Source organism: Sceloporus occidentalis, unplaced genomic scaffold, assembly GCF_023333645.1.
Source record: "Sceloporus occidentalis isolate IW3139 unplaced genomic scaffold, rSceOcc1.0.p SCAF_72, whole genome shotgun sequence".
Classification (NCBI taxonomy): domain Eukaryota; kingdom Metazoa; phylum Chordata; class Lepidosauria; order Squamata; family Phrynosomatidae; genus Sceloporus; species Sceloporus occidentalis.
This window is the reverse complement of record NW_028317052.1, coordinates 837,169-864,957: the sequence shown is the minus strand read 5'-3', so window position 1 is coordinate 864,957 and position 27,789 is coordinate 837,169. Positions and strand designations below refer to the sequence as shown.

The window sequence follows — 27,789 nt, the reverse complement described above, 5'->3', positions numbered from 1 at the left end:
ATGTCCTTCTTCCGCAGGAAAGGTAAATCAGCCGTGAAGTCTCGGTGACACGGGATGGGGAGGCCTCACAGCGGTCACGATGTGGAGGGGAGTGTCTCGGCATGCTTGGAGCTGAATGCATGAAAGAGATTCATTTTGTAACAATAAGGAAACAATAGCCGGGTCGGTGTGACACGTAATGACGGGTGGCTGACAGGCCAGGAAGTTAATAGATTCTGAAAAGAGCATCTATTGGGGATGGTGACAGCTAAGAAAGGAGGGAGTCAATAATAAAGAATATTACAATTGTGTGAGACATGGATGTGGGGGGTTGATAAAAAAAAGAAGGGAATGTGTGACAGCCAAGGCAAGCGGGCAAGCCCTGGATGTGACAGCCAAGGCAAGCGGGCAAGTACTGGATGTGACAGCCAGGGAAAACAGGCAAGCCCTGGATGTGACAGCCGGGGAAAGCGGGCAAGCCCTGGATGTGACAGCCAAGGCAAGCGGGCAAGTACTGGATGTGACAGCTGGGGAAAACAGGCAAGCCCTGGATGTGACAGCCGGGGAAAACAGGCAAGCCCTGGATGTGACAGCCAAGGCAAGCGGGCAAGTACTGGATGTGACGGCCAGGGCAAGCCCTGGATGTGATGACCGGGGAAAGCAGGCAAGCTGTGGATGTGACAGCCAAGGCAAGCGGGCAAGCCCTGGATGTGACAGCCGGGGACAGAGAGGGTACTTAGTGGACATAACAGCTAATACTATACAGCATAGTTAATTATGACATGCGGGGAAAGTGTGAGCACAATTGCATGTGACCTTCAGCAGCCCTATAGCGGGTTTTACTATTTTAATAAAAGTCGTGCATCTATTGGGATTTTGTGGTTCTACTGAAGCTTCCTTTTGCTTTTATTATTTTATTATTTTAGCGATGCAGTTCTCTATACGCAGAATTAAATCTCTTTTGTGTCAAAAGTTGCCAGAAAAGACCCTTCTTGCAGAAGCAGCTCCATTGGTTGGGCTGTTGTTTTGCAAAATAAAGTCAGGTTAAAAGATCTTTGTTTAAAACACATTATTAATTTTAGACATTCTTTAAAACCAGTTGTCAATCTGTTTCCAGACTACTTTAAAAGTCTTGCCTAAGCAATGCCGCCCTATCCATGCCGCCATCTACACCTCAGAAACAAAAGTGCCACTTGAAAATGCAGGCACCTATGTTTTAGTAACTACAAATTACTAATAGTCCTATTATATGAGTACAATACAGGTGTCTGTGAAGCAAATAGCAATTTCACTTTTAAAAACCAAGAAACAGGAAAATAGGACATGTTTTGCAGGAATGTTCGCTCTCTGCCGCTCTCGTTTCCTCTCCTGCTCAGGATGTGCTTGAGTGTAAAAGAAGTCCTTTGCTGTGACCTCCTAAGAAGCTTAACATTTTTCTGGTGTGCTGTGATCTCTTCCTCTGTGGAAATGTACAGAGCCGTGCAGAAGAGTAACATTTTATTTTTTAACAAAACCCCCTAAAACAAAAAAAGAGCTTGTCTTAAAGAACTTATGTGATGACGTTGGGAGAAAGTTAGTGGGCCATGCAAAGGTTTCATGGGCTGTATAATTTCAGCATAAAGACATGGTATATTCAATCAGTCATTGTGAGTAAACAATGAAACCCTGACGCTGCATACTGCATAGCAAATAATCAGCCCATCTATCTTTCCACTAAAACAAAATAAAATGCACCAAATAATCATAAAAGACGCAGCAGAATGATGGCCGTTTTTTCTTAAATGAAATGGTTGGGTCATCGGTTGTTGGAAGCATGGCTAGAGAGGCAGGGTTCTATGTGGATTTGTGGCCTGTTGATTTTTGTAACGGGAAGTAATTTAGATGAATATTACTTTTTATCTTATTTACACAACTTGATTGATATAGAGATAACAGAGGAGAGAAGCAGGATAAACAGATGGGAGTCCAAAAAGGGAAGTGTTGCCACATGGGAGGTATGGGTGGTATTTGTAAGATGAATGTTCCAAAAAGAGGGCATCGGCTTTCGTGGTTATATAGAATATTTTATTAATACTATAAAAAAACAAACACTTGCTTAAAAGGAAACAGAATGTTGCCGCCAAATCAAACTACAAGTGAATAATCCCACATTCACCTGATTGGAAAATCTTGTGTCTCAACTTTTATCAAAGCCTGGAGCACACATGTGATTGCGCTCTCCCTACATCAGATCATCCGCTTGGTATGGTCCAAGTCTATATTATTGATGCCTTTTAGATGAACTTATTTATGTGAAATGAGATTGGAATCTAGTTAATAACGTGTTTTTGCTTTTTCCTTTTTGGATTTATTTAAGGCCAATTCTGGGGAGAAATTCCCCATTATCTAAACTGTCAAACAACCGTGTGAGCCGAGATAGGGGCTTATAGGCTTAGGTCCTGGCCTGGGTGATACGGCTCATGTGTTTGCAAAAAAAAACTGTGTAGTGTTCTCTGGACGCATTCCCTCAGGCTACGCTGAGAATTATTATTTCTTAAGCTTCCACGAGATCTGCAGCCCTTTACAAAGCAACGAGGGTATAAACGAGATGCCTTCTCAAGATTACATCAACATATATAATAGCTAGGACAGTATATGATTGTGTGCTCTCACCATGTTCTTTGGCCACAAGAATGGCGTTGAAATGCTAGCATTAAGTATTTCCAAACCCTTTAATTATGTTGCATGCATGTATGTTGTCCTGGTAGAGCATTATATTAATATTTAGCTGCCACATTATGCACATATGTATTTATTGCTCTGTTGTTAAATCATTTTATACGAACAAAACCAGAGTTTATTGTTTTCCAGACAACTGCGACAAGTCCAGATTTATGTTTAGCATATTATGATTAACGGACAAAACTAATTAATTGCGTAGTTATGATGGCGTATAGGAGATGGAGAAGGAAGGGTGTGAAGGAGGTAATGTTGTGGAGAGGTAGGAGCCACACATGGAGTAGACGTGCATTGCCAAGGTTGACCTTTAAAATGTAAAAAAAATCTTGATCATAAAATACCGTCCCGTCTACAGTAATGTGTGTCTGCATTGACAAAAACCTGTCTCTTTTTGTTCCAATAAAACTTTGTTGTTAGTAGACCTGGAGGCTGCCATTGTCAGTTATGTGATATTTTGGATGACTTTCCCTGCTCAAACCTCACACGGAGCTGATTCTTTATGGCAATGCTAACGAAGTCTGTTTCTAAATAGTTCTTTATTTATTATACTGTCCGACTGGGTGATTAAAACTAAGTCGTTCTATTGTTTATCACTGGCAGTATGATAAGAAGTCAGAGTGTTAGTCTAGAACATTGAGCCTCTGCTGAAAAGCTTATACTAGTGATGTCATACATTAAGATCTCCTGGCACCTCAGTTAGGATAGGACCCATAAGAGCAGCACCCAGCCTGTTTACCTCATATTTATTAATATATGTGTATCTGTATATTGCAGGTAAAGGAAAAGACCAAGATAAATCAGATGGGAAACCATTTAAAGGTAACCAAGTTTTCCTAATCTCACAATAAACAGGGTGTTCTTCCTTGTAATTCTCTAATGTGAAAACCGTTGCTGTGGTTGAAGATTGCAAGAAGTTTTAAGACTACCAACATCTACCAATATGTTTCCGTCTCTTCCCATAATGTCTAAATTTTCTTTCCGGAGCCCAACAGACAGTTTCTGTGAATTTAGAACTGCTTTGTGGTCTCTGAAGTGGCCTCTGATTGCTTTGGGACCTATTATGTTGGAAATGTTTAATATTCATTTTATCACAACCCCTCTCCACTCAGTAGTTAGAAATATTTAAAAGCCAAAAAGAAACCAAAATAAAGAAATCAGCTGTATGCTAGTGAATATTAAGGAAGGGAGGGCGAGATAGTAAAACCACAAAGCTTCTTCCTATTCAAGTAAACAGAAATGTATCTTTAAATTAAAAAAAAATAATAAAAAAATAAATATATATATATATATATATATATATATCTATCCTGACACCTATGTATCTTATTTCTACTTGTATTCCTCTTGGTCACAGCCATGTTACCTAATTTTACTTGCCCCTTTTGTTAAGGGGATTGTTGCTAGAAATGTCTTGTGTTTCTTGATGTCTTTTGAGACTGAGAATGAAGGGCGCTACATGTTTTAATTTGTGACTTTCTAAAAAGTCATTAATAAGCTTAAAGTAAGCGGAGTCTCCCATTGCGTTATACATTTATTTTGAAGTTTAATGATCTGTTATTGCACTTTATTTAGGAAACGTAAAGCACAATCTTAGAGTACTGTTGAACTAATATTATTTACATGCAAAACACATCATATTGGCTTATGATATATAGTAAGTATTACCCAAAAGAGACTTAAAAAAAAAAAGAGATGGTTGGACAGGTAAAGTTAGCCTGTGTACGGTACGCCAGTCTTTGTTCTTCAAGTTTGTACAATGTACTTCTGCTAATTATTCTGCATTTCTATCTCCAGAACAAGCCCCAGTACCAGTACCTTCCCCATCAAGGAGTCCTAAAAACAATGCATTACTGGAGGCTGCTGGTCCAAGCCATGTGGCCATCAATGCCATTTCGGCCAACATGGATTCCTACTCTAGCAGTAGGACCGCTGCACTCAAAAAGCAGCCAACCCACATGGAAGCTACGCATTTTGGTGACCTGGGTAAGGGGATGTTTTAGTCTGTTATGAATTTGAATCCTAATGACCTGCAGTATTATTATTGATTTTATAAAGCACCATCATATTCTGCAGCGCTGTACAATGCATAATGTGTAACTGATTTTTAGGATATTATATTCCTACAGTTCTGAGCCCCGGTAATTATGTCATTATTTTCTTGGTCGTAGGCCGGTCTTGTTTGAATTATGAAGCCCAGGACACAAAGTCAAGTCTTTCAAAGACGCTGGAGCAGGTGCTACAAGACCATTTGGCTCTCCCATATTTTATCCAATTTATGGAGCTCAGAAGGATGGAACATTTGGTGAAATTCTGGCTAGAGGCTAAAAGTTTTAACACGACTGCTTGGTCACGTATAAGAGCGTATAGTTTAAATACGGTAAAGCAAAGCTCTTTGGCAGAACCAGTATTGTCATCTCCAAAGCAATCAGACTTGTTGACTACAACACTCACTGATCAACAGGCCCAGAATTTGTCTAAAATGCCACATCATACATCCAGATTAAAAGGATTTAATCCGGGTCCAAAGCAAAGCAGTGCTTCAAACCATTTGCCGACTCAACACAAGATAAGCAGTTCTCCTGGCATTCAGCTGGAACTGTGCTCAGAACAAACTTTGTCCTCCTCAGAGCAGTCTTCCGTGTATAATGCCCCAGACAGGCGCAGCCCTACACACGAAGGAGGTGCGGATATGTCTAAGAAGTTAATGAAGGGTAAGTTACCTGTTTAGTTTTTAAAAAGTGTAACTTGACCTATGGAGAGATTATGTAAGGGCGGCATACTGCTTGCGCGATGTTTACGTGCCGGTCATGTGGGCAGTGTTGGGTAACGTGATGTTCATCAGCATAGCTAGATGTTTAAAATCAAAGATAACTTGTTGGGATATATGCGTTAACTATACATAGGGATAACTATGTATGTAAGCAGTGCCATTGGCTGTACCTCACTTATGGCTAAATCCCACCTTAGTAAGCAGTATTATTATGCTCATAGTAATGGGATTCTTTAACGTGGAGTTAAGGGATCTCTTCACTAAAGGAGAGTTGACAAGAGAGTTGTAGTTTCAACTCTACACATTATGAAGGGCCAACCCTGCTGAGCTTCTGGTGCAGGAAGCGCTTGCTTGGCTCTGGGCAATGTACAGTTAAATCAGCGAGCTTTCTTCATTCTCCTCACAAATTTATACATTTTGCAGGACCAGTTTATCCCTTGACACCGGAGAACCTTGCCAGGGTAGGCCTTTCATAATGAATAATGAAGTGAGGGAATCGAATACGCATCTCTCCATTTAGCAAATAAACCCCAAATGGTCTATTCACTGTAGAAATAACCTTGAGATGCTTACTTTCATTATGTTGTGGAGTATATTTTTAGGATTTTATGGGACCCTTCTTGTAAGTTAGGGGTCGACATTTTTTTTCCCTTTTATTTAAAGCTTAACCGTTAACTGATATAAGGGGAAAACGTTAAAACAAATATAATATCCATCAGGACTCCCAAATTAACGGCAGTGTGTCTTATATTAATATCCTTAACTGCTTGTTCTGGTAAATATTGCATGTGTGATTGCATTTATTATAAATTAATAATGACAGGTATTGTCTCCTGAGCCAAACAGAATAGTTGGGGACAGTATTCACAGGGTTAAATATATTGACACATTCTAAAAAGTACTTTGGGGGAATTAACCCCTCCGGTGCCTGGCATTTTATTGGTGAATGAGCAGACATCAAAAATCAGGATTTCACAGAAAAAAACCTCAGATCACACGGAAATGAATTTTCTGTACTGCCACGGTGCCAATAAAATTAGGTTTTAATCTGCTTAGCACATAGTGGGGTAACAAACTGGCAGAATTAACTCCTTCAATGTCCCATCTGATATGCCCTCATGTAATCAGTAGGGCAGGAGTCTGGGATGGACTTTGCCCAAACTTTGCAGCTAATTGCCCTTTCCAGCCCCTGACAGCTTTGTCATGCTCTGCTGTCCTGTCCTGGCCGCGGCTCGCTGGCTGTTCACAGTGCGGTTCTTCTGCCGATCCCAGTCCGACTGAGAGATACAATAAAGAGGGGTTCAAATGCAATGTTGTACTTTAAAATTGTATAACTTTATTAGACCGTGAAGTAGAACATATTGGGGCGGCAACTAACGATTATTTTTTCGATTAATCGGATACAAAAATATCCAGTACTATACCCCCCCAGCGCTGCGTGCGGTACTATACCCCCCCCAGCGCTGCGTGCGGTACTATACCCCCCCCAGCGCTGCGTGCGGTACTATATCCCCCCCAGCGCTGCGTGCGGTACTATACCCCCCCCAGCGCTGCGTGCGGTACTATACCCCCCCAGCGCTGCGTGCGGTACTATACCCCCCCCAGCGCTGCGTGCGGTACTATAGCCCCCCCAGCGCTGCGTGCGGTACTATAGCCCCCCCAGCGCTGCGTGCGGTACTATAGCCCCCCAGCGCTGTGTGCGGTACGGTACTATAGCCCCCCCCCAGCGCTGCGTGCGGTACTATAGCCCCCCCCAGCGCTGCGTGCGGTACTATAGCCCCCCCCAGCGCTGCGTGCGGTACTATAGCCCCCCCCAGCGCTGCGTGCGGTACTATAGCCCCCCCAGCGCTGCGTGCGGTACTATAGCCCCCCCCAGCGCTGCGTGCGGTACTATAGCCCCCCCAGCGCTGCGTGCGGTACTATAGCCCCCCCCCAGCGCTGCGTGCGGTACTATAGCCCCCCCCCAGCGCTGCGTGCGGTACTATAGCCCCCCCAGCGCTGCGTGCGGTACTATAGCCCCCCCCAGCGCTGCGTGCGGTACTATAGCCCCCCCAGCGCTGCGTGCGGTACTATAGCCCCCCCAGCGCTGCGTGCGGTACTATAGCCCCCCCCCAGCGCTGCGTGCGGTACTATAGCCCCCCCCCAGCGCTGCGTGCGGTACTATACCCCCCCCAGCGCTGCGTGCGGTACTATACCCCCCCCAGCGCTGCGTGCGGTACTATAGCCCCCCCCAGCGCTGCGTGCGGTACTATAGCCCCCCCCAGCGCTGCGTGCGGTACTATACCCCCCCCAGCGCTGTATGCGGTACTGTAATATAAAAAACAAAAAACTGTGTGCGCTTCTTACCCTAATAAAGTTGGAAACAAATATATAAACATAATATAAATGAGAGGTTTTGGTTATATGAATTGGCCAAAGCGTAATTAAGCTCACCCGCCACCTCAAGGCACACTCTCAATAGGGTGAGAACCTACGCTCACCTCCTACGTAGTGGGCACACAAAGCAGTTTATACGGCTACCAAAACCTTATTAATGTGTTGGGGGAGGTGCAATTAAACCTCCTCCCCATTAACCCCTGGACAGCAAGCTGCAACCAGACTAATGAGGAGCCAACAACCTCAAATATGTGCAAACAGGGAAAAGAAAAAATGTCGGTGCGCTAAGCTAGTCTCAGGCTCAAATAATACAAATGTATAATACGAGGCCTACCAAACAGGTGTAAGCATGCTGCAAAAACAGTGTATTGGCTGTACAACACCCCAACACATTAATAAGGTTTTGGTAGCCGTATAAACTGCTTTGTGTGCCCACTATGTAGGAGGTGAGAGTAGGTTCTCACCCTATTGAGAGTGTGCTTTGACGTGGCGGGTGAGCTTAATTATGCTTTGGCCAATTCATATAACCAAAACCTCTCATTTATATTATGTAGTACTGTAATATGCTTATGTTAAAAACAAACAGCAGAATAAAAAAAACTTTGAGAAAAATGCATTTCCATTTTTTATTTCCCGACCTTACCCCCCCAGTTATGCACCGGTACATTTGAGCCCAGGCTTCCCACACTGCCACCCGGATATGCCACATACCCCCCCCGGATATGCCACATACCCCCCCCGGATATGCCACATACCCCCCCCGGATATGCCACATACCCCCCCCGGATATGCCACATACCCCCCCCGGATATGCCACATACCCCCCCCCCCCCCGGATATGCCACATACCCCCCCCCCCGGATATGCCACATACCCCCCCCCGGATATGCCACATACCCCCCCCCCCCCGGATATGCCACATACCCCCCCCCCCCCCGGATATGCCACATACCCCCCCCCCCCGGATATGCCACATACCCCCCCCGGATATGCCACATACCCCCCCCGGATATGCCACACTGCCCTCCCCACATATGCCTTATATACCCTATATGCCCCATGATATGCCACTGTGCCCCCTGATATGCTTTATACCCCAGTATGCCTTATACCCCCAGATATGCCACTCCTTCCTTCCCAGATATGCCTTATACCCCCAGATATCCCATAGTGCTCTCATAGATTTGCAGACAGCACACTGACACAATACATTTCTAAATAAATACATTAATAATCTTCACTGCCCCCAGGATTTAGATTCCCCTTTACCTCTAACTGCACCTTAAGTGAACCTTATCAAATAATTAAATTAACCCTCAGTCCTCAGCATTAAATTAACCCTAAAGGCCCCATTAACCTCCCAAGCGCCAGGTAGTGATTTTGAGTTGCCATGGCGATCTGGCGCCCGGGGTTTGTCCTAAGTCTAAATGAACCGGTCCTGGACGCTGCTCATAACGAAAGAGACTTAAGAAGTTACTTGGAGAATACCTACGCCAGGTCGACAACAGAATCGCCAGCAAGCCAGCTATATCGCTAGCGTTATATAAAACACTTTAATGTTTACAGGCTTTTAACCTCTTAAGAGCCAGGCATGAAATGGAATGTATAAAACATCTGTTTTGTATGGCTTTACCCAAACTTTATGGACTTTTATTGATTATTAGTATATGGTGTTTCATGTTCATGCTGTGTGAGGTGCGGGATCTTTACCCTTCATGAACTTAAATTTGTTTCCTCAGGCATATATTAAAATATCAATATATGAGTTTTACTCGTGTGTTTAGAACATCACACTTTGAGTCCAAATGTTCCTTTTTCAATTAGGAAAGGGTTAATTGGGCATCTATCACTTTTACTTTGGGGAAACCAAATCCATCTAGAACTACTTCTGGATTTCTATTCACTTCTGTCATCGTCGTGTTCTTAGGTATAGAAAGAGATGCCGTTAACACGTTCACCAAATACATTTCTCCGGATGCTGCTAAACCCATACCAATCAGTGAAGAAATCAGAAGTGAGATTGTTGGTAAGTGTATTCGCATTCTTGTTTCTTACTTCATTGCTCCCTTTAAAATGTTGGCAAAATGAGAGTAAAATCAGGACTGGGAGGAAGGACTTTTGAGTCACGCATCTTAAAAATCCTTTTTTCAACTTCCTAGGTGGGATGTAAAAAATTTTGGTCACTAATTTGGCGCATCAATTTCCCATAAGAATAGGATTAAAATCTGCAAACGTGTTACATTGAGTTCACGGATAAGTTTCAGCGTTTTGCCTTTCTGTGTGCTATCCCATCCTTTAAACAGGGATGGGCAAAATAATATGTAAACATGGCATCCACCCAGCGGTCCCAGTTTTTCAGCTTTAATTGGTCAAAGGAGGACATGTCCAATTTATATGCAAACATGAGAGTTTCCACACACCCCTAGCAGTTAGAGGCCTGCCTGAATGTTATAGGGGTTTTAGTAAGTGCTGCAAGTACCCTTCAGTTAGTGTCACTAAAAGTGAGTATTCAGCATTTCAGTCCCGTGATGTCACTGCGCATCATCAAAGAAAACTCCAGCGATGTTTAAGTGGGAGATTTTTAAAATCTTCTCACTGATTGAACTGTGCATTATGCAGGGCTAGCTCATCCCTCTCCTGTCGCAGAAGCACATTGGGTCTGCCCTTCATAATGCATAGTAATATCTAGGAGAAATGTTCAACTCAATTACAACCCCCAACTTCAGTGAATAAACCCCCCATGCATGTGTTCCATGTTGGCATAAATGTGGCTTATTGTGTTTGCTGAATGTTTTTTTTGTCTCCATTGACCCACCATTTGGATTTTTGTTCCTTTCCTGGATAAATTTGGAAACTTGGGAAAAATATTTTAAAGATGTTCTGTCTGGAAAATGCGAGATGTGACTTTGTGAAAGGCAGGCTGCTGGAAATAATCTGACCTAGTTTAGTTGTGTGCGTTGTCTACAATCTTACTGTGCAGTTGAAGGTTATTGGTATGTTTTAATGTAATGTAACATAACTGTTTAACCCTTTCTCTTGTGTGTTTTTTTTGTGGTTAATGCCATTCTGTAAAATCCCATCTTTATCTGGGAATCAGTATTATAGCCCTGAAGTATCTATACATGACTCTTCTGCTTAGAAAATACAGCATCAAAAATGTATACCGTATTTGCTCGATTATAAGACAAGGTTTTTTTCAGAGCAAATGCTCTGAAAAATACCCCTCGTCTTATAATCGGGGTCGTCTTATAATCAGACCTCAAATAGGTCTGACTATGAGACGACTAAGATCCAGATCACCCGCAGCTGCAGGGGACCTGGATCCTCCTGTCTCCCCCCGCCCCACTTACCAGTGCTTCTGAGTCCCCGGTGTGCAGCCGGGGCAGCGTGTAGATGTCTACGCGATTCGTGTAGACAATTTACGCCGCAGCCAGAAGGAGGTGTGGCTAGCAGCGGGGGTTGTCTGCGTCCATCTCGCAGACCTTCCCCGGCTGTCAGAGATCAGAGTGCGGCACCGGTGCAGGAAATTCTCTCTGACAGTCGGGGAAGGTCTGCGCGATGGACGCAGACAACCCCCGCTGGTAGCCACACCTCCTTCTGGCTGCGGCGTAAGTTGTCTACACGAATCGCGTAGACATCTACACGCTGCCCCGGCTGCATGACAGGGGAGTCAGAAGCACCGGTAAGTTTGGGGGGGCAGGGGAGTGTTAAAGGGGGGGCATAAGGCATTTCTGGAGGCAGAGAGTGTTCTATGAAATGCCTTTTAAACCCCTTAATGCCACTCTGCCTCTAGAAATGCCTTTTTAACGCTCTATACGCCACTCTGCCTCCTGAAATGCCTTAAACCTCCCTATATGCCACTCTGCCCCATAATATGCCTTTTAACCCCCTTAATGCCAGAGTGGCATATAGGGGTATAAGGCATTTCTGGAGGCAGAGTGGCACATAGGGGGTCAAAAGGCATATCATGGGGCACAGTGGTATATAGGGTTATAAGGCATATCATGGGGCACAGTGGCATATAGGGGGTATAAGGCATTTCTGGGGCAGATGTGCATAACTGGGGGGGCAGGTTTGAAAATAGAAGGAAATAAAACCAAAATATTTTTCTCAATCATAGCTTTTATTAAAAAAAATAGTTTACATGAATTAACATTTACTGGTAAAACTTTTTTCCTATAGGGTCGTCTTATATTAAGGCTTTTTCTTTTTTTCCTAAATTAATATTCGGATTTGGTGGGTCGTCTTATAATCGAGCAAATACAGTATTTAGATTTAATTGATGCAATCAAAACCACGCAAGTGTCTGCGCACCCAAATAATAAGTGAGTGAATTATATGTGCAACACAAAAATAATATGTACAAAGAAACCCTTCCAGTGAGAGTTTGTTCCTGTGTTTTTGCAGCACCACTTCACCAGAAGGTGTAATACTTTTTTTTAATACTATTTAATTAGAATATTGCGCTTCACTTTTTTGTATTTTGAGATTTAATTGATGGCTGATGTACTGGAGTAAAACGGCGAGTGAAGATCATCATTACCCTCCGCCACTGCGTAATGTGCACCTATCCAGTTAATAGTTACAGTAACCATCTCTTGAAGACCTTGATAGTAATGTAATGTGAACTATATATAGAAAAAAATAATTAACTAGATGGAATAAAAATACATGTAATCTTTTCCAGCTAAGATCTGTGGTGAAGATGGTCAAGTGGACCCAAATTGCTTCCTTACAGCGCAGTCCATTGTATTCAATGCCATGGAGCAAGAGTATGTATTTCCTCATTTGCAACACGCATTTGAGATATTAAGACTATCATCTTTAATTTGCAGTGATAATTGGGTTAAGACAGGGGTTGACAAATTTGGTTTTTATTTCATATGTCCTGTTAATATAAAATAAAAACACATTAACCAACATATACAAACACACACTAACGCTATACATCTACACAAACCAACTCTATACACACACAAATACCCACACTCTAACAAATATACACACGCTGACTCTAGCACTATACATATACACACATACACACTGACTCTGACCCTACAGCATACACACACTATTCCTCCTCCCTCTTTTACCTTGTCTCCACTGGCTCTGCCTCTCTACCACTCTACCACTGCTGGGTCATGTAATGCACCTCGTGTGACACTGCTAGGCACCTCGCGGCACCCACTTTACTGCAACGCTTTAGCCAAACGTGGGGGCCCGGGATTCCCTGATGGCGGCCCTGGCTAGTTCTCTCCCTTGTCCTATAAAAAAAACAAAAAAAAAATACTCCGTAGGCACCAGAAAGCTATTCCTTGTCACCTTGGTGACCTAGTGCCTGGGGTATGTCGAGCTCTGGGTTAAAATACACTACTGATTTTAGGTTATCTGTCAGGTTCAAACTTATTTAGAATTCTTTCATACAATTAGCACCACAAACCTTTTTAATAAACCAGATAAGAGTCAACATTGTTTGTGTATGTTAAGCAAATGAGCCTTAGCAGGTCTGTCATTTCATTCTTTACCCTGGAGGTCTAATCATATAAAACCAATACAGACACTTGTAAGAAGCATTTTTTTTGGTTTGCGTCATGTCATACAAAAGCAGGCACTGATTGGTCACCGGCATTTAGGTTTTCCCAGCAAAAATTATGATTGAGGCAAAATTGTGTATGATTAGTTTTAGATCTGACGGATTATATGGAACAACACCTTTTAAGGTACGCTGTCATCATTTTAATAATAGCGTAATTCTCTAGCAATCTACTTGAGACTTCTCACAGTTTAATAGATAACAGCTTTTTTAAATATATTTTTTGTTTATTTGGGCACAGTGTCCCTTTTTAATTTAATCTGTTCCGTTCTTTTTGCTGCGGTTCTTTCTGTGCAGGCACTTTTCTGAATTTTTGCGAAGTCATCATTTCTGTAAATACCAGATTGAAGTGCTGACCAGTGGAATAGTTTACCTGTCCGATATCCTTTTCTGTGAATCTGCATTGTTCTACTTTTCCGAGGTAAGATAGTCCCTTCTGAAAATGATTTTAATTAAATTTGCAGGTTCGGGTATGTTGATAAATAAAACGTGAGGAGAAATGTTAGAACAAGAGGCCTTCGTGTAAAACCAGAGGGTCAGATGTTTAGATGTAATGTACTTTACCTAGATTATGGTAGATAAATGGAAAAGCTTGTTATCACAAGTGGTAGAGGATAATACAGTGATGGAATTTAAACCAGGACTAATCAAGTTTGGAGTCCTTACATCAGGGGAAATTAGCAGACTAGATGGCCGAATCGTTCTTCTTTGCGGTCAAATTCTGTGTTTCTTGGTTCTTTACATGTTAACTGAGCATTAGTGCTATAGAAGTGTCATGAAAAACTATAAGGGAAACTATCGGAGAAAGTATAATGCAATTTCATGTGTGGGTCTGTAGAACTTAAGGGTTTTTGAAAACTGTTAGCTAGAAAATGTAAAATGTTCATATGGTGGCTCTCCATCTGTATGCTTTTGATACCTTAAAGGGCAACTGGCAAATTCCAGATGATTGATTCTTACACCTACACAGAACACGTTACTGAGTTGACTGTCCCGTTTTTCGTGGTGCATATGTTGGCGGATGCCGAGAATTAAAGGATAACCTTAATAGGCTGCTTAGTTATTAACCCCTTCGCGACCTTTGCCGGTTCAGGACCGTCATAACAAGAAGGTCACTAAATGACCTTTGACGGTCCTGAACCGTCAAAAAATTAAATAAGCTTAGAAAGTGATCAAGGATCACTTTCTTCGCTTAAACGGCCTTGCTGCAATGCCTCGATGTCGAGGCATTCAGCAAGGCCGAGATCGGCATCGGGGGCCATGTCTGGCCCCTCCCCGGGGCGTCAACAGCCGCCATACATTGTATGGCGGCGGACGCCCGTTTTAAAAGCGTTTAGGAGGTGATCAACGATCGCCTCCTAAACTTAAATGGTGTCGCTGGAATGCCTCGATCAGGAGGCATCCAGCGACACCAAACACTTACCTCTGGGTGGGCTGTGGCCGCTCCGGAGAGCGGTCACAGCCGCCGCTGCCGGTGATCTTCGCCATCAAGCAAGATGGCGGCGGCCCGGGAAATAAAACAATAAAGACGAAAAAGTTCGCTAGATGGTCTCCAGACCCTCTAGAGAACTGGCTCCACTTGCTGGTTGAATACAGGTACTGCATTCAACCATGCAAGTCAATGGAGCCCAGCTTTCTAATCACTATGTGATTAGTAAAATATTCAAAAAAAATAAAAATAAATAAAAAATGGAAAAATTTTTTTTTTTTAAATGTGCTAACATTTAAAAATAATTATGCAGTGATGTCACTAGATGAACCATCCAGTACCAGCAAAATGTGTAAAAAAAAATATAAAAAAGTATTAAAAAAATAAAATAAAATTAAAAAATAAAGTTTATTATTTTGAGCAAGTGCTAAAATTTCTCAAAAATCTCAACAAAGAGTTAAAATAAAAGCACTTCAAATACCCAAGGGGTGTCTAATATATAAAAAAAATGGCTGATGGGGTAAATTGGAGTGGCCGAGCTCAAAGATAGGGCATAGGTACAGACTGACCAAAATGGAGAAAAAAAGCGCACTTCCCAAATGTGGCATTTTAAATCTGAAACAACCCGACAAACCCATGCATGTCGGGTATCACTGCACTCAGGAGATGTTCCTGAACACACATTGGGGTGTTGTTTGACAGTGGCATATACCAGGACCTGTATATCTATAACTAAAGTACAATTTGTGTGGAAAAAAAATTACTATTACAAAGTTTGACAAAGTGTAGTTGTATAATTGGTGCATGGAAAGGGTTAAAATATCAGCATTTGGAATACCCTGGGGTGTCTAGTTTTCAAAAATATATGGTTTGAATGGGTTAAATTGAGTTAACCGGCTTCAAAGATGTTCCAAAGAGGAGATGGAGGCAGACTGACCAGATTTGTTAAAAAAGATTTGGAAATCATAAAACGCTGCTTGTACTTATTGCCCTATAACTTACAAAAAACAGCAAAAAAACATAAAAACATTGGGTATTTCTAAACTCAGGACAAGTAGTAGAATCTATTTAGCTAGTTTTTTTACTTGCTTTTTTAGGTGAGTAAAAGATTTTTCAAATAAAAGTCATAAAATGTTTTTTTTTTTTCAATTTTTCACCATGTTTTTTTAATTTTTTTTATAGTAAATAAGAGGATACGATCAAAATAAATATCTGAAGAAAGCCCATCTTGTCCTGAAAAAAACAATATATAACTTATGTGGGTACACTAAATGGGTGAGGAGAAAATTACAGCTGAACACAAGCACCACAAAAGTATTAAAACAGCCTCGGTCCCACAGGGTACAAAACGAAAAATGAGCCCGGTCCTTAAGGGGTTAATGATGTAATAGCTTGAGCTTCCTAGGTGAAATACGCAAATCTTTTGAGAGCCACATTTGAGCACCGGACCATCAGCCTGATAAGTGTATTAGCGTATGTAGCCCACCCAATAATGCTGAAAAGACGCAGCAGTTATATATATCAGAAGTGTAGGAACGGTATGTTTAGGAATCATGTCCAGAATCTTTGGGACCCTACTCACAATTCACACTTTTGATTTTACCAAAATGAAGTACTTTAATATGCATTCTGTTATTGTTATTAGACTGTATTTTTCATAGGCTGAGTAGTTTTACACATAGATATGAAATAAGTGTGTATAATCCCTCATGTTTCCCGAAGCTCCTTTTAATGGTTGACTTTACTTCCCTTGCAGTATATGGAGAAGGAAGATGCAGTAAATATATTGCAGTTCTGGTTGGCGGCTGACAACTTCCAGGCTCAGCTCGCAGCCAAAAATGGACAGTATGATGGACAGGAGGCGCAGAATGATGCAATGATTCTATATGACAAGTGAGCTGTTATTACAATCTTAAATTACTTCAAATGTGCAAAAGTTATAATGACCTTTGAAAAAAGAAAAAAACAATGGTCATTTAGTTTGGTAGAAAGAATCTGTGTAGGTATCCAAATATTAGCAGTAAAGCCAGGATCATTGAGTTGAGTTTTTACCTTTATTCTGGAAAATGTCTTTTCACATGAAGACATTTGTGCTTTAAAAACAAACAAAACAAACCTTAAGTTCTAATATGCGTGTGTGAAATGAGTAATGGGTTTTCTGTTACTTTAAAGGGTTCTCTTTACTTGACTTGTTTAAAAACAATATCTGCTGTATTCTTTTGTTCATTTTTCCATATTTAGGTATTTTTCTCTACAAGCAACACACCCTCTGGGGTTTGATGACGCTGTGAGGCTGGAAATAGAGTCAAATATCTGCAGGGAAGGCGGCCCCCTTCCAAACTGCTTCACCACCCCTTTACGTCAAGCCTGGACTACAATGGAGAAGGTGTGATTGTGACACGTTGGCAGGGATGATTTTGTAGACTTTTTATGACCTTTAGCCTGGTTAACGAGATGTATATTCAGCATGTAAATCCTGGGCTTTATATTTTTTCTCATTCAGCAAATCATTCCTCTTTCTCCTATATTGTGACTCCTTTTGGTGCTTCATACATCTGATGCACTCTGATCAACTACAAATGTGCTGCCTTGTGCGGCCACAGTAGTTACTAAACACAATTCAAATATCTGGGGGTTAGTTTCCATTTTTGCATGTTGAATAATCAACATATTTTCATTTCAATAACCATTCTTAAAGATTCATTGCTAAAAAATACTGCAAAATAGAGAGGAGACTTTAACTGGTGGAAAATATTAGTTCTGCATGTTCACTTTATGACAAATGGTTAAATGGATCAGATATGATTAATTGTATGACTTATGAACAAAAGAAAAATTAGCAGTTCTGAGCTCCCTCTCCTTTCTCTTATAAACCTTTTAAAAACACCACAGCTAATTGGAAAAGTGTTCGTTACAGCTAACCTATTGTGATTTCACCTTCTGCAAGTGCCTAATATCCACTTACGCAGAAATATGAAAAGTAAATATTCCAAAATCAGCTTTGCAAGCGTAAACAGATTACATTTCAGAAGCAAATGTTAAACATGCATCTAATTGCAAACCAAGCAATAACACTGTACGTCTCTGTGTGTACACACATGCACCTTTGTATTATATAGCACCTGGACTATATATACATACATGTAGACATATAGAGTGGAAAGAATAAATAAGTAAACATTTGGAATTATCAGCATTTATGTATAAATGTGTCTTCAATATATGATCTTCATCTAAGTTACAATAATGAACAAACTCAATCAGTTTTCACTAATAACACTCACAATATCGTATAGTTTTCCATATCAAATACATCATTCAAACATTCACAGTGTGGGTTAGAAAAAGTTTGTGAACCCCTAGGCTAATCACTTCAAAAAAAGGTCATTGGAGTCAGGAGTTAGCAAACCTGGAGTCCAATCAATGAGGCGGGATTGGTGTGTGTTTTAGAGCTACCTTGACATGACAAAAACACTCAAACTTGTTAAGTTTGCTGTTGTCAAGAAGCACCTCACTAAAAAGAAATCTCACAAGACCTACAATCAAGAATTATTTGCATAAAGTTGGAAAGGGTTGCAAAGTAATCTCAAAGAGTTTACATATTCATCAGTCCACGGTAAGACAAATTGTTTCTAAATGGAGAAAATTTAGTACTTTGGCTACTCTCCCTAGAAGTGGGCACCCAACCAGTGGGAATCCTAGAGTAAGAGCTAAAGGCTTAAAGATAACATTGGAACTGGCTAACATCTCTGTTCATAAGCCTACCTACCATGTCCAAAACATTGAACAGTCATAGAGTCCATGGCAGGACACCACAGAGGAAGCAGCTTCTCTCAAATTTAACATCGCTGTTTGCCAAGGGGCCTTGATACTCCACGACGCTACTGGGAAAATGTTTAGTAGACTGATAAAACTAAGGTTGAATTGCTCTGGAAGAACAAGCGACACTATGTATGGTGTAAAAAGAGCACCACATACCCATGTGAAAACATTATGAAGTACGGTGGCTGCTTTGCTGGATCAGGGACAGATTGCCACCAATGAGGGGACAACGAATTCCCAAGTTTATCAAGGTGTCATACAGGATAATGTCAAGGTGGCTGCAGCTGAAGCTCAGTAGAAGTTTTCTTGCAGCAAGACAATGACCTTAAACATCAAAGTTAATCCCCATTTTGGAGTGGCCCCAGTCAGAGCCCAAACCTTAACCATTAGAGATGCTGTGGAATAACCTCAAGCGCGCCATTCACACCAGCAGTTCTGTAAGGAAGGACAGCCTAAAATGCCTCGTGAATGTTGCGTGGGTCTGATCTGCAGCTACCGGAAGCGTTTGTTTGAATTTACCACAGGCAAAGGAGGTTCGACCGGTTATTCCAAGGGTTCACTGACTTTTTCCACCAGCACTTTAATGTGTGCGTTCAATAAAGACATGAAATATTATCATTGTATGCTGTTATTAGCTTAAGTGCATTGTGTTTCTTTATACTTCTGATGTAGATCGTATTTTATGGATAATTAATGCTGGAAACGAGGTAATTCCAATGGGTTCACTTGTTTTTTCTTGCCGCTCTAAAATTTAATTTTATTAGGAGATGGATGACCATAATCAAAACTGGAAGATAAGCAGAATAATACCTTAATTGCAGGCAACTGAGCATGGACTTTCTGTGTTGTTTTTTCCTTGATTGTTGTTACACTTTTTTATTGGTGTTTTACAGGTATACTTACCTGGATTCCTCTCTAGCAATCTATACTACAAGTACTTGAATGATCTCATTCACTCGGTGCGAGGGGATGACTATAGCTGGAGTGGCGCAGGGAACCCTGGTACTGGAAACCACAGCACTCCCAACCATGAGCTCTACGCAGGTGCTGCTGATCACTCCAGCTCTCAGGTACTGACCCACCATCACGCGCCTCATTTTGTGTACCGGGTTACCTCCTTCATGACAGAATGCGTTTTTGAACCCTTACCACCAGAACTCTTTTGCAATTTTTTCCATACATTTGAGACATTACTCCTATTATGTCTCTTGTTTTTTTATTAATTTTTATTAATTTTGAAACCATAATCGTATATACAGTGTAACACAATGGGATTTGTTGTTCTTCGGTTCGCTATACATTACAAAGGGCCAACCCCAGGGAGTTACTGCAGCAGAAACAGCTTGTCTGACCCTGTATAATGTTTAGTTAAGTCAATAACAAATCTTTAATTTTACATAATACAGGGCCAGCTCAGCCCTTCCTGCTGGACAATCATGCAAGTGTTGGGCCTTCATAATTCAATTGTGAAGAGATGAAATTGAAACCACAAGCCTCCTGCCAGTTCTCGCTTTAGTGAATAAACCCCAGTGTGTAATCCCTATCAAACATACAGCCACATTACTTAAGCTCCCCTTGGGGAGTGTCCTGTCCCTACAAGGACCTTTATTTCTGTTTTTAATTTTTTTTTAGATTCTTTTTGGAGAGGAGGAGACTTTATTTTCACCTCTTTTCTCTCCGATCTCTGTGTCTGCTGATAACCATGACAGCCCCCCAGTAGGGACTGTACAGGTCCTATATTGGGGTCTCTGTCACTTTCAGAGACCTTAACCTACCCCTCTCCTATTCCAGCACTGTAAGAAGGGCGCCTTGGCATGTTTGCCGTCACACTGACTGTCTATATGATTTGAATGAAATGTTGCAAGTATATAGTAACTAGATTTTAGAAAAGCAAACCTGACAAATGAGCATTTTTTGTATCCCTTACCCTCTATAAGCCATAGAACTGCATACATTGCGAGGTGTTTGTTACTGAGATGAGATGTCTAATTTCCATAACCTCTAGTGGAACCAACCTGGATATCTGGGTAATAGCAGGGACTCTTAGTATGCTTATAGTAGAGAAAATCAACTTACAGTGGTAGCTTTACCATTGTTATTTCAATTGCCAACATATTTTATCTTTGTCCATTCAGCCTAGTATCAAAAAAAGCAATGTAAAAATTCTGAAAAACTTCGATGAAGCAATAATTGTGGATGCTGCAAGTCTGGACCCCGAATCTCTTTATCAGAGAACATATGCTGGGTAAGTAGAGGTAGCGTCTTATAACAAAGCATCAACCCTGACATTCTTAGAGGTGGGTGAGCTGGGGCGATCTTGAGCCCAAGAACTGGCCTAGCCCAGCTCACCAGGAGAGGACCACTAGTTAAATAAAAGCCTCCTTTCCGTCAGTTTGTGGGTTCTTGCAGGTATTCAGAAATGCCTGTGAAAATGGCTGATTTAATGTAGCCCTTGTGGTACTGATTGTAATTTATTACTTCTATTCATTTCATAATGGGTTAAATGGCAACGATGGAGTAAAAAAATAACTGCTTTGTTTCATCTTCATTGTGTATTGTGGATACATTTTACATATTCATTTTTGGTAGTGATAAAATATAAACACTGGTTTGGGTTAAGTACAGACTCATTTATATATATATGTTTAAATATACTTCATCATTGTTTTAAAGTAGTACCCTTCTATACTGGAACATTAACAGTTCTATGTTTTCTTTTTTTTTTTTTTCTTGTGCCTCAATGACCATGCATACCAAAATTGATTATTTTATTTGATGTGTCAGATGAAAAGGTGTATTGAATTGTGTGTTGGCTGTTTCAAGCATTTCTTGTTTCTTGTTTGGATTCATTAATAGGAAAATGACGTTTGGGACGGTCAGTGATCTGGGTCAGTTCATGCGAGAGGCCGAGCCAGAACCGGATGTAAAAAAATCCAAAGGTGAATGGTTGTTTTTTCAAATGTGAACAATTTCTCTGTTCTATAATTTATAATCTGAGCATTGCTTCTTCTGCGATAAAACACATGGGTTAAAAACATAGACATCTCATGCACACAAATAATCTCCTGTGATTACTTGCACTTCCATTGATTGCTGCGGTCGGTTTTAGTAACTTTAAAAGCTCATTGTCCTTATTTTATAGGCTCCATGTTCTCACAAGCTATGAAAAAATGGGTCCAGGGAAACTCAGATGAGGTGAGTTTATTGTACAACAAACGCTTAACTGGTTAAAATTCAAATCTGATTTTTAATACCGTATTTGCTCGATTATAAGACGAGGTTTTTTTCAGAGCAAATGCTCTGAAAAATACCCCTCGTCTTCTAATCGGGGTCGTCTTCTAATCAGACCTCAAATAGAGTCTGATTAGGAGACTAAGATCCAGATCCCCCGCAACGCTGCAGGGGACCTGGATCCTCCTGTCTCACCCCCCCCCATCATACACACTTACCGGTGCTTCCTGCTGTATTGCCGGGGCAGCGGGTTGACGTCTACGCGATCCGCGTAGACAACGTCCGCTGCAGCCGGAAGGAGGTGTGGCTAGCAGCGGGGGTTGTCTGCGTCCGTCGCGTAGACCTTCCCCGACTGTCAGAGATCTCTGATCTCTGACAGCCGGGGAAAGTATACGCGACGGACGCATACAAACCCCCGCTGCCAACTCCACCTCCTTCCGGCTGCAGCAGAAGGCGACGTCAACCCGCTGCCCCGGCTGGAAGCACCGGTAAGAGAGGGCTGAGAGGGGAGAGGGGAGAGGGGAGGGGAGGGGAGGGAGAGAGTGTGTGTGTGTGTGTTAGTTAAATGGGGGCATAGGGCATTTCTGGAGTGGCGTTAAGGGGGCATTTAATAGAGCACTCTGCCTCCTGAAATGCCTTATACCTCCCTATATGCCACCCTGCCCCATAATATGCCTTTTAACCCCCTAAATGCCAGAGTGGCATATAGGGGTATAAGGCATTTCTGGAGGCAGAGTGCTCTATACAATGCCTTTTAACTCCCTTAATGCCACTCTGCCTCCTGGAATGCCTTATACCTCCCTATATGCCACTCTGCCCCACAATATGCATTTTAACCCCCTAAATGCCAGAATGGGATATAGGGGTATAAGGCATTTCTGGAGGCAGAGTGGCACATAGGGGGTCAAAAGGCATACCATGGGGCACAGTGGCATATAGAGAGTTAAAAGGCATATCATGAGCCACAGTGCCATATTGGTGTGGCAAGCCTGGGGGCAGATGTGCGTAACTGGGGGACAGGTTGGAAAATACAAGGAAATAAAAACAAAAAAAATATTTTTCTCAATCATAGCTTTTATTTAAAAAAAATAGTTTACATGAATTAACATTTACTGGTAAAACTTTTTTCCTTTGGGGTCGTCTTATATTCAGGCTTTTTCTTTTTTTCCTAAGTTAATATTCAGATTTTGGGGGGTCGTCTTATAATCAGGGTCGTCTTATAATCGAGCAAATACGGTAATTGACAGAGGTTTTTTTTCTTCTGGCAACCACAGCCATGTTGGTATGGCTACACGCTGATGTAGACCAAAACACATATAGCACTCTCAGCCAACCTAATGCACACGGTAATTTAAACCAAACGACATACCCTGAAATACTATTACACATTTACTCCCTTAATCAGCTGTACCTCCTTGTGTCCCTCTCCTGGGATGCAGCCGGCAGTGGCATTGTGTGCGTAGAATGCTTAAAGTCCGCTGTAGCCATCCTATCCAGCTTATTTTCACCTTCTTGCCTTTTGTTGGTTGCAAATGCATAAACCAATTTCTTCGGAAAACCTATATATATCCATATCTATACACATGTTCTTTCTTGTCCCCTAGCTGCTTGCCTTGCAGGCGATGCTTTCCATCAAACTCATGCGCAGATACTCACTCTCCCACACATTCAAAACCCCCCCACGCCTGTTAATTTCAGTGGGATTGCTTTCTTGCCAGTGACTGGCTGCTTGAAGCAGACAAAACTGACGTGAATCACAGAAAGCAAAGGGAGATCCTACATCAGGTTCTTTTTCTTTCGTAGGGGAGGCTTTTTACTGGGGTAGATTGTCCCTTTATCTTTATTCTGTGGGTTGACTAGAGTGAACGTCTGTGAAGGTGGTCACGCGTGTTTGTGCTCGTGGCTGTGTTTGTGATGTAGAGCTCGGTAGAGTATGACTGCATTTAGCAGCTGTGCCCAGCAAAGACCCCCATTTTTAATGCGTCTTTGCGATATACTTTGCTATTCTCACTGAAACATTCCAAGATTTAACATTGTTTGGGAACTCTTAAAGAAAGATCTTTTTATTAAGAGTTTTTTGTTTTGTTTAGGCTCAAGAAGAAATGGCGTGGAAGATAGCAAAGATGATTGTCAACGATGTGATGCAACAGGCACAATGGCAAACACCTCCACAGCAATCTAATAAGGTAGGCTTTCTATTATAGAGGTAATACATTTACCAAAAACCATTGCTTGCAGATCAGAGGAACAATTTGGGCAACAATTTGACAAGCCTTCAAGAGCCTTCCGCTAGAGTAATATTGCTTTGCTCTGTCCTTTAAAGGGATACTTCAGCCATCAAACTTTAATGCTGTGTGGTCGCTCTAAATTTCATGGTGTCCATCTTGCAAGTACATTGGGGGGATGGGGTTCTGCAGAACCCCCCCATATGTTTTTGCCCCTTGGGTTTTTGAAAAGTGCATATTAAAGAACCTACAGAATACTTAAACCCCTTGACGAGAAGTGACATGCCTGCCACGTCACAGAAAAACATCCTGCTGATGATTGACGAGCATGGCACATCATGAGGTTAAACAGGTTTAGAAAGTGATGTAGGATTGCTTTCTTCTCCCAAAAAGTGTTGCTTTAATGCCTCAAGTCCACCTGAAAAACATTTCCCGAATTTTGTCCATTCCTCACACAAGAAATGACCAAAATACTAATGCACTCCCTTGTGATATCCCGCCTGAATTATTACAACCTCCTACTAAATGGTCTCTCCCTCTCCCGCCTTTCACCGCTCCTATCTGTCCTCAACCCCGCAGCGAGATTAATCTTTCTCTGCCTCCGTCCCATAACAACTCCACAACCCCTTATTACCGTATTGGCTCAGATATAGGCCGCACCCTAATAGGTGCTTTTTTAAAGAAAAAAGTTTCTGCCCCCCCCCGAGATATGCTGCCACTCTATCTCCCCAGAGATATGCTGCCACTCTGTCCCCAAGATGTCCCCCCACCCACCAGACATACCGGTGCAGACTCCACGGGGTCTTGCGGGGCCACCGTGGGAAGTACCGGCAAGGAAGATTGTTCGCGCAGACGTTCACCGGCAGCGGCGATGCGAGCATAAACAACCTCCGCTGCCGGCACGTCTCCAAGATGTGCTTTAAAAATCTCCCTTGCCGGGACTCCCCCCGTGGGAATTCCCGGCAAGGGAGATTGTTAAAGCACATCGAGCAGACGTGCCGGCAGCGGAGATCGTTCACGCTCGCATCGCCGCTGCCGGTGAACGTCTGCGCGATGCGCTTAGACAATCTGTCAGAGCGCATCGGAGAGTAGGATACAGGTCCCCTGCACCGCTGCGGGGGATCTGTATCCTAACCGCGTTGCCTGTCGGGCGCTAGACCCCGAATATAGGCCGCACCCCCCCCACTTTAAGTCTTTAAAGTGGGGGGGGGGAGTGCGGCCTATATTCGGGCTAATACGGTATATCTCCCCTCCCTATACAAGTACACCCCTAACTGCCCTCTTTGTTCTTCTCGTGACCATCTCTTTTCTACCACCATTACCTCTTCCTCTTCTCTGGAATTCCCTTCCCCGTTCTGTCAGACTTTGTCCCTCTTATGCAAATTTCAAAAGGTTGCTGAAAACCCACCTCTTTCAAGAAGGGAACAACCTTTCCTCCTAACACTCTCAGCCAGCATGCTGTCTAAGCCATCTGAACAACCTTGACAGCCCAAGCTGACTCGACCAACTCATCCTCATCCAAGCCGTCCTTCACTCCCCCTCAACCCACTAGATTTTAAGCTCACAAGAGCAGGGCCTTCTTTTCCTTTTGTGCCAGTTTGTTATTGTTTGTGATTTTAAATGGATCTTTCCCCCCTGATTTTAAAGCGGTACAGAATCTGCTGGCGCTATATAAATAAATGTAATGTAAAGTCGGCATTTGTTAGGAAAACCTTTGTAGTGTCTTCAAGGGTTTTTTGGCTCTGCCATCTCTACAGTCGCTCCGAAAAATGAATTTCTTTTCATATTTACTTTTCTCTTTTTCAGATATGATATCAGGGATGCCGGGCTGAACATTAAAGGTTTACCTGCTTTGACATTGAACATTTTAACTTGCTTGTGGATGTGGCCTTAATGCCGCCGTGCAGTAAGGAGTAAACAAAGAACAGGTTCAATATTGCAGCCGAGTTACCGCTTTCTGGAGACTGGGAAAGAGATCATAAACAGCAATGAACTTGTTGTCCATGTCTGGTATACATCTTATACTGGACGGACGTGCACAAAGCAGCTGTCTTTATGAAGGTCCTGAATACATGAAGTATTTAAAGCCGCGCCAGGTCAGCAAATTCCAAAAGAAGCAAAAAAAAAAAAAAAATTTAATTGCAGAGATGCAAGTCTGGAAGATCAGGAGCTCTAGATATTTAGTGTAATAGCGCTTCTGTTTTACAATGAGTGTGTGTGGAGTAATCCTTAACCATTCGAGTGCCAGAGGCGAGTGCCCTATTAGAATGTTGCACACTCCTCAGACACTCAGAACGGAAAACGATTTCTCATTCTTAAACAGAAATGTATATTATCGCCTGTAGTTTTTTCTTTTCATCGAAACATTTCCGTCGAGCAGGTAGAATTTTAGAAAGGATTGAGATCATTGATTAAAAAAAATGTAATATTTCAAATTTATTTTGTAATAACTACCTAGAACACTCTTAGCCTCTTCTCCCCAAAGAATTGTCTGTATTCTAGAACTATAGATCAGGGAATTTTGTACCCTTACCCCTTGTGTATCCTCTTAATGCATGCATTCTCAGACCCTTTAAACATAGTATTCCACCAAAAAATGCTTTTTTACAGTCAGGAATTATCTTGCTTACCCAGTGTTCTCTATTCATTGATTTTGTTTTCTCGGCTACCATTGTACACGAGACTTACTGGCCGCATTCGTTTAGTTGCTTTTGATTAAGATATGGTAGATTTTAGACGGATCTGATATAATGAGTGTAACTGATGGAGTTAATCAGAAAAGGGATCAATAGCTTGATCTTCTAATTTCTTATGTTTTTTATGACATGTTTGTTCCTAAAGGCCTGGTTCAGGCAGTGCAGATTGGTTTAAATGCCTGATGGCTTGTGCTCTAAGTCTGTCCCCAGGACACCATAAAAGCGCAGAACTGACACCAGAAACCACCTGTCGGACGTTCGCTGTAACTGAAAATAAGTGACAAATGGGAGTGATTTCCGGTGCAAAGACATCAGGGAGCATATGGTGCCCACCCTCCCCTTTTTTGAGTTAAAATAACTGGATTTAATCTCAGGTCGCACGGCCATTTCTGATATGCAGACAAATACTTACTAAAATACTAACATATTGGCTGCCTATAACAAGAAACATGCAAACAGAGGGTAATAAAGTAGATTGTCTCTGTTATAGGGGTCTTGGTGTAGAAGAAGCACACAGCTTTACTGCTTTTGAACAGGTTTACATGCCAGTTAAGCATTCCCATTGAAGGCATTCTGAACTTGTATGAGAAATACTGTAAATATTCTGCCGTAAACGTACCGGAAGAGGTCTGCGTCCCTGGAAGGCATTTAAAGCTGCAGTTCGTACCAGCGATGATGTCATTCTGAAACATATCCATCGATCTTGGTGAATTACTGCAACACCACAATTCAACGCGTCTTTAAACAGTTCTGTTTCACATAATGGCTTCATCTTTGTTTTGCCACCGTGTTTGGACCCTGAATGTTTGGACCTGTGAACCTTTTTATATGTGCTTGGCTCTCAATAGCGCCCGGGACTCCCATCAGCGCATGATTTCGGATGGAAGATGACCGATACGACACTCCTTTATGCTGTTATCACTGCAGCAATCGACGAACTTTCTCGTTGA

At 42.0% G+C, this 27,789-nt stretch overlaps 1 protein-coding gene across 1 annotated transcript; it reads left to right on the top strand.

The window, feature by feature from the left end:
• On the top strand, nucleotides 1-27,789 carry LOC149286054 (A-kinase anchor protein 10, mitochondrial-like). The gene is made up of 15 exons (XM_089494399.1): nucleotides 1-22; nucleotides 3,472-3,516; nucleotides 4,492-4,680; nucleotides 4,866-5,408; nucleotides 9,771-9,869; nucleotides 12,531-12,615; nucleotides 13,734-13,857; nucleotides 16,622-16,758; nucleotides 17,107-17,251; nucleotides 19,581-19,757; nucleotides 20,823-20,932; nucleotides 21,544-21,626; nucleotides 21,830-21,882; nucleotides 24,009-24,104; nucleotides 27,688-27,789. The coding sequence occupies exons 1-15, from the start codon at nucleotides 1-3 to the stop codon at nucleotides 27,787-27,789; spliced, it is 2,010 nt and encodes a 669-aa protein (XP_089350525.1).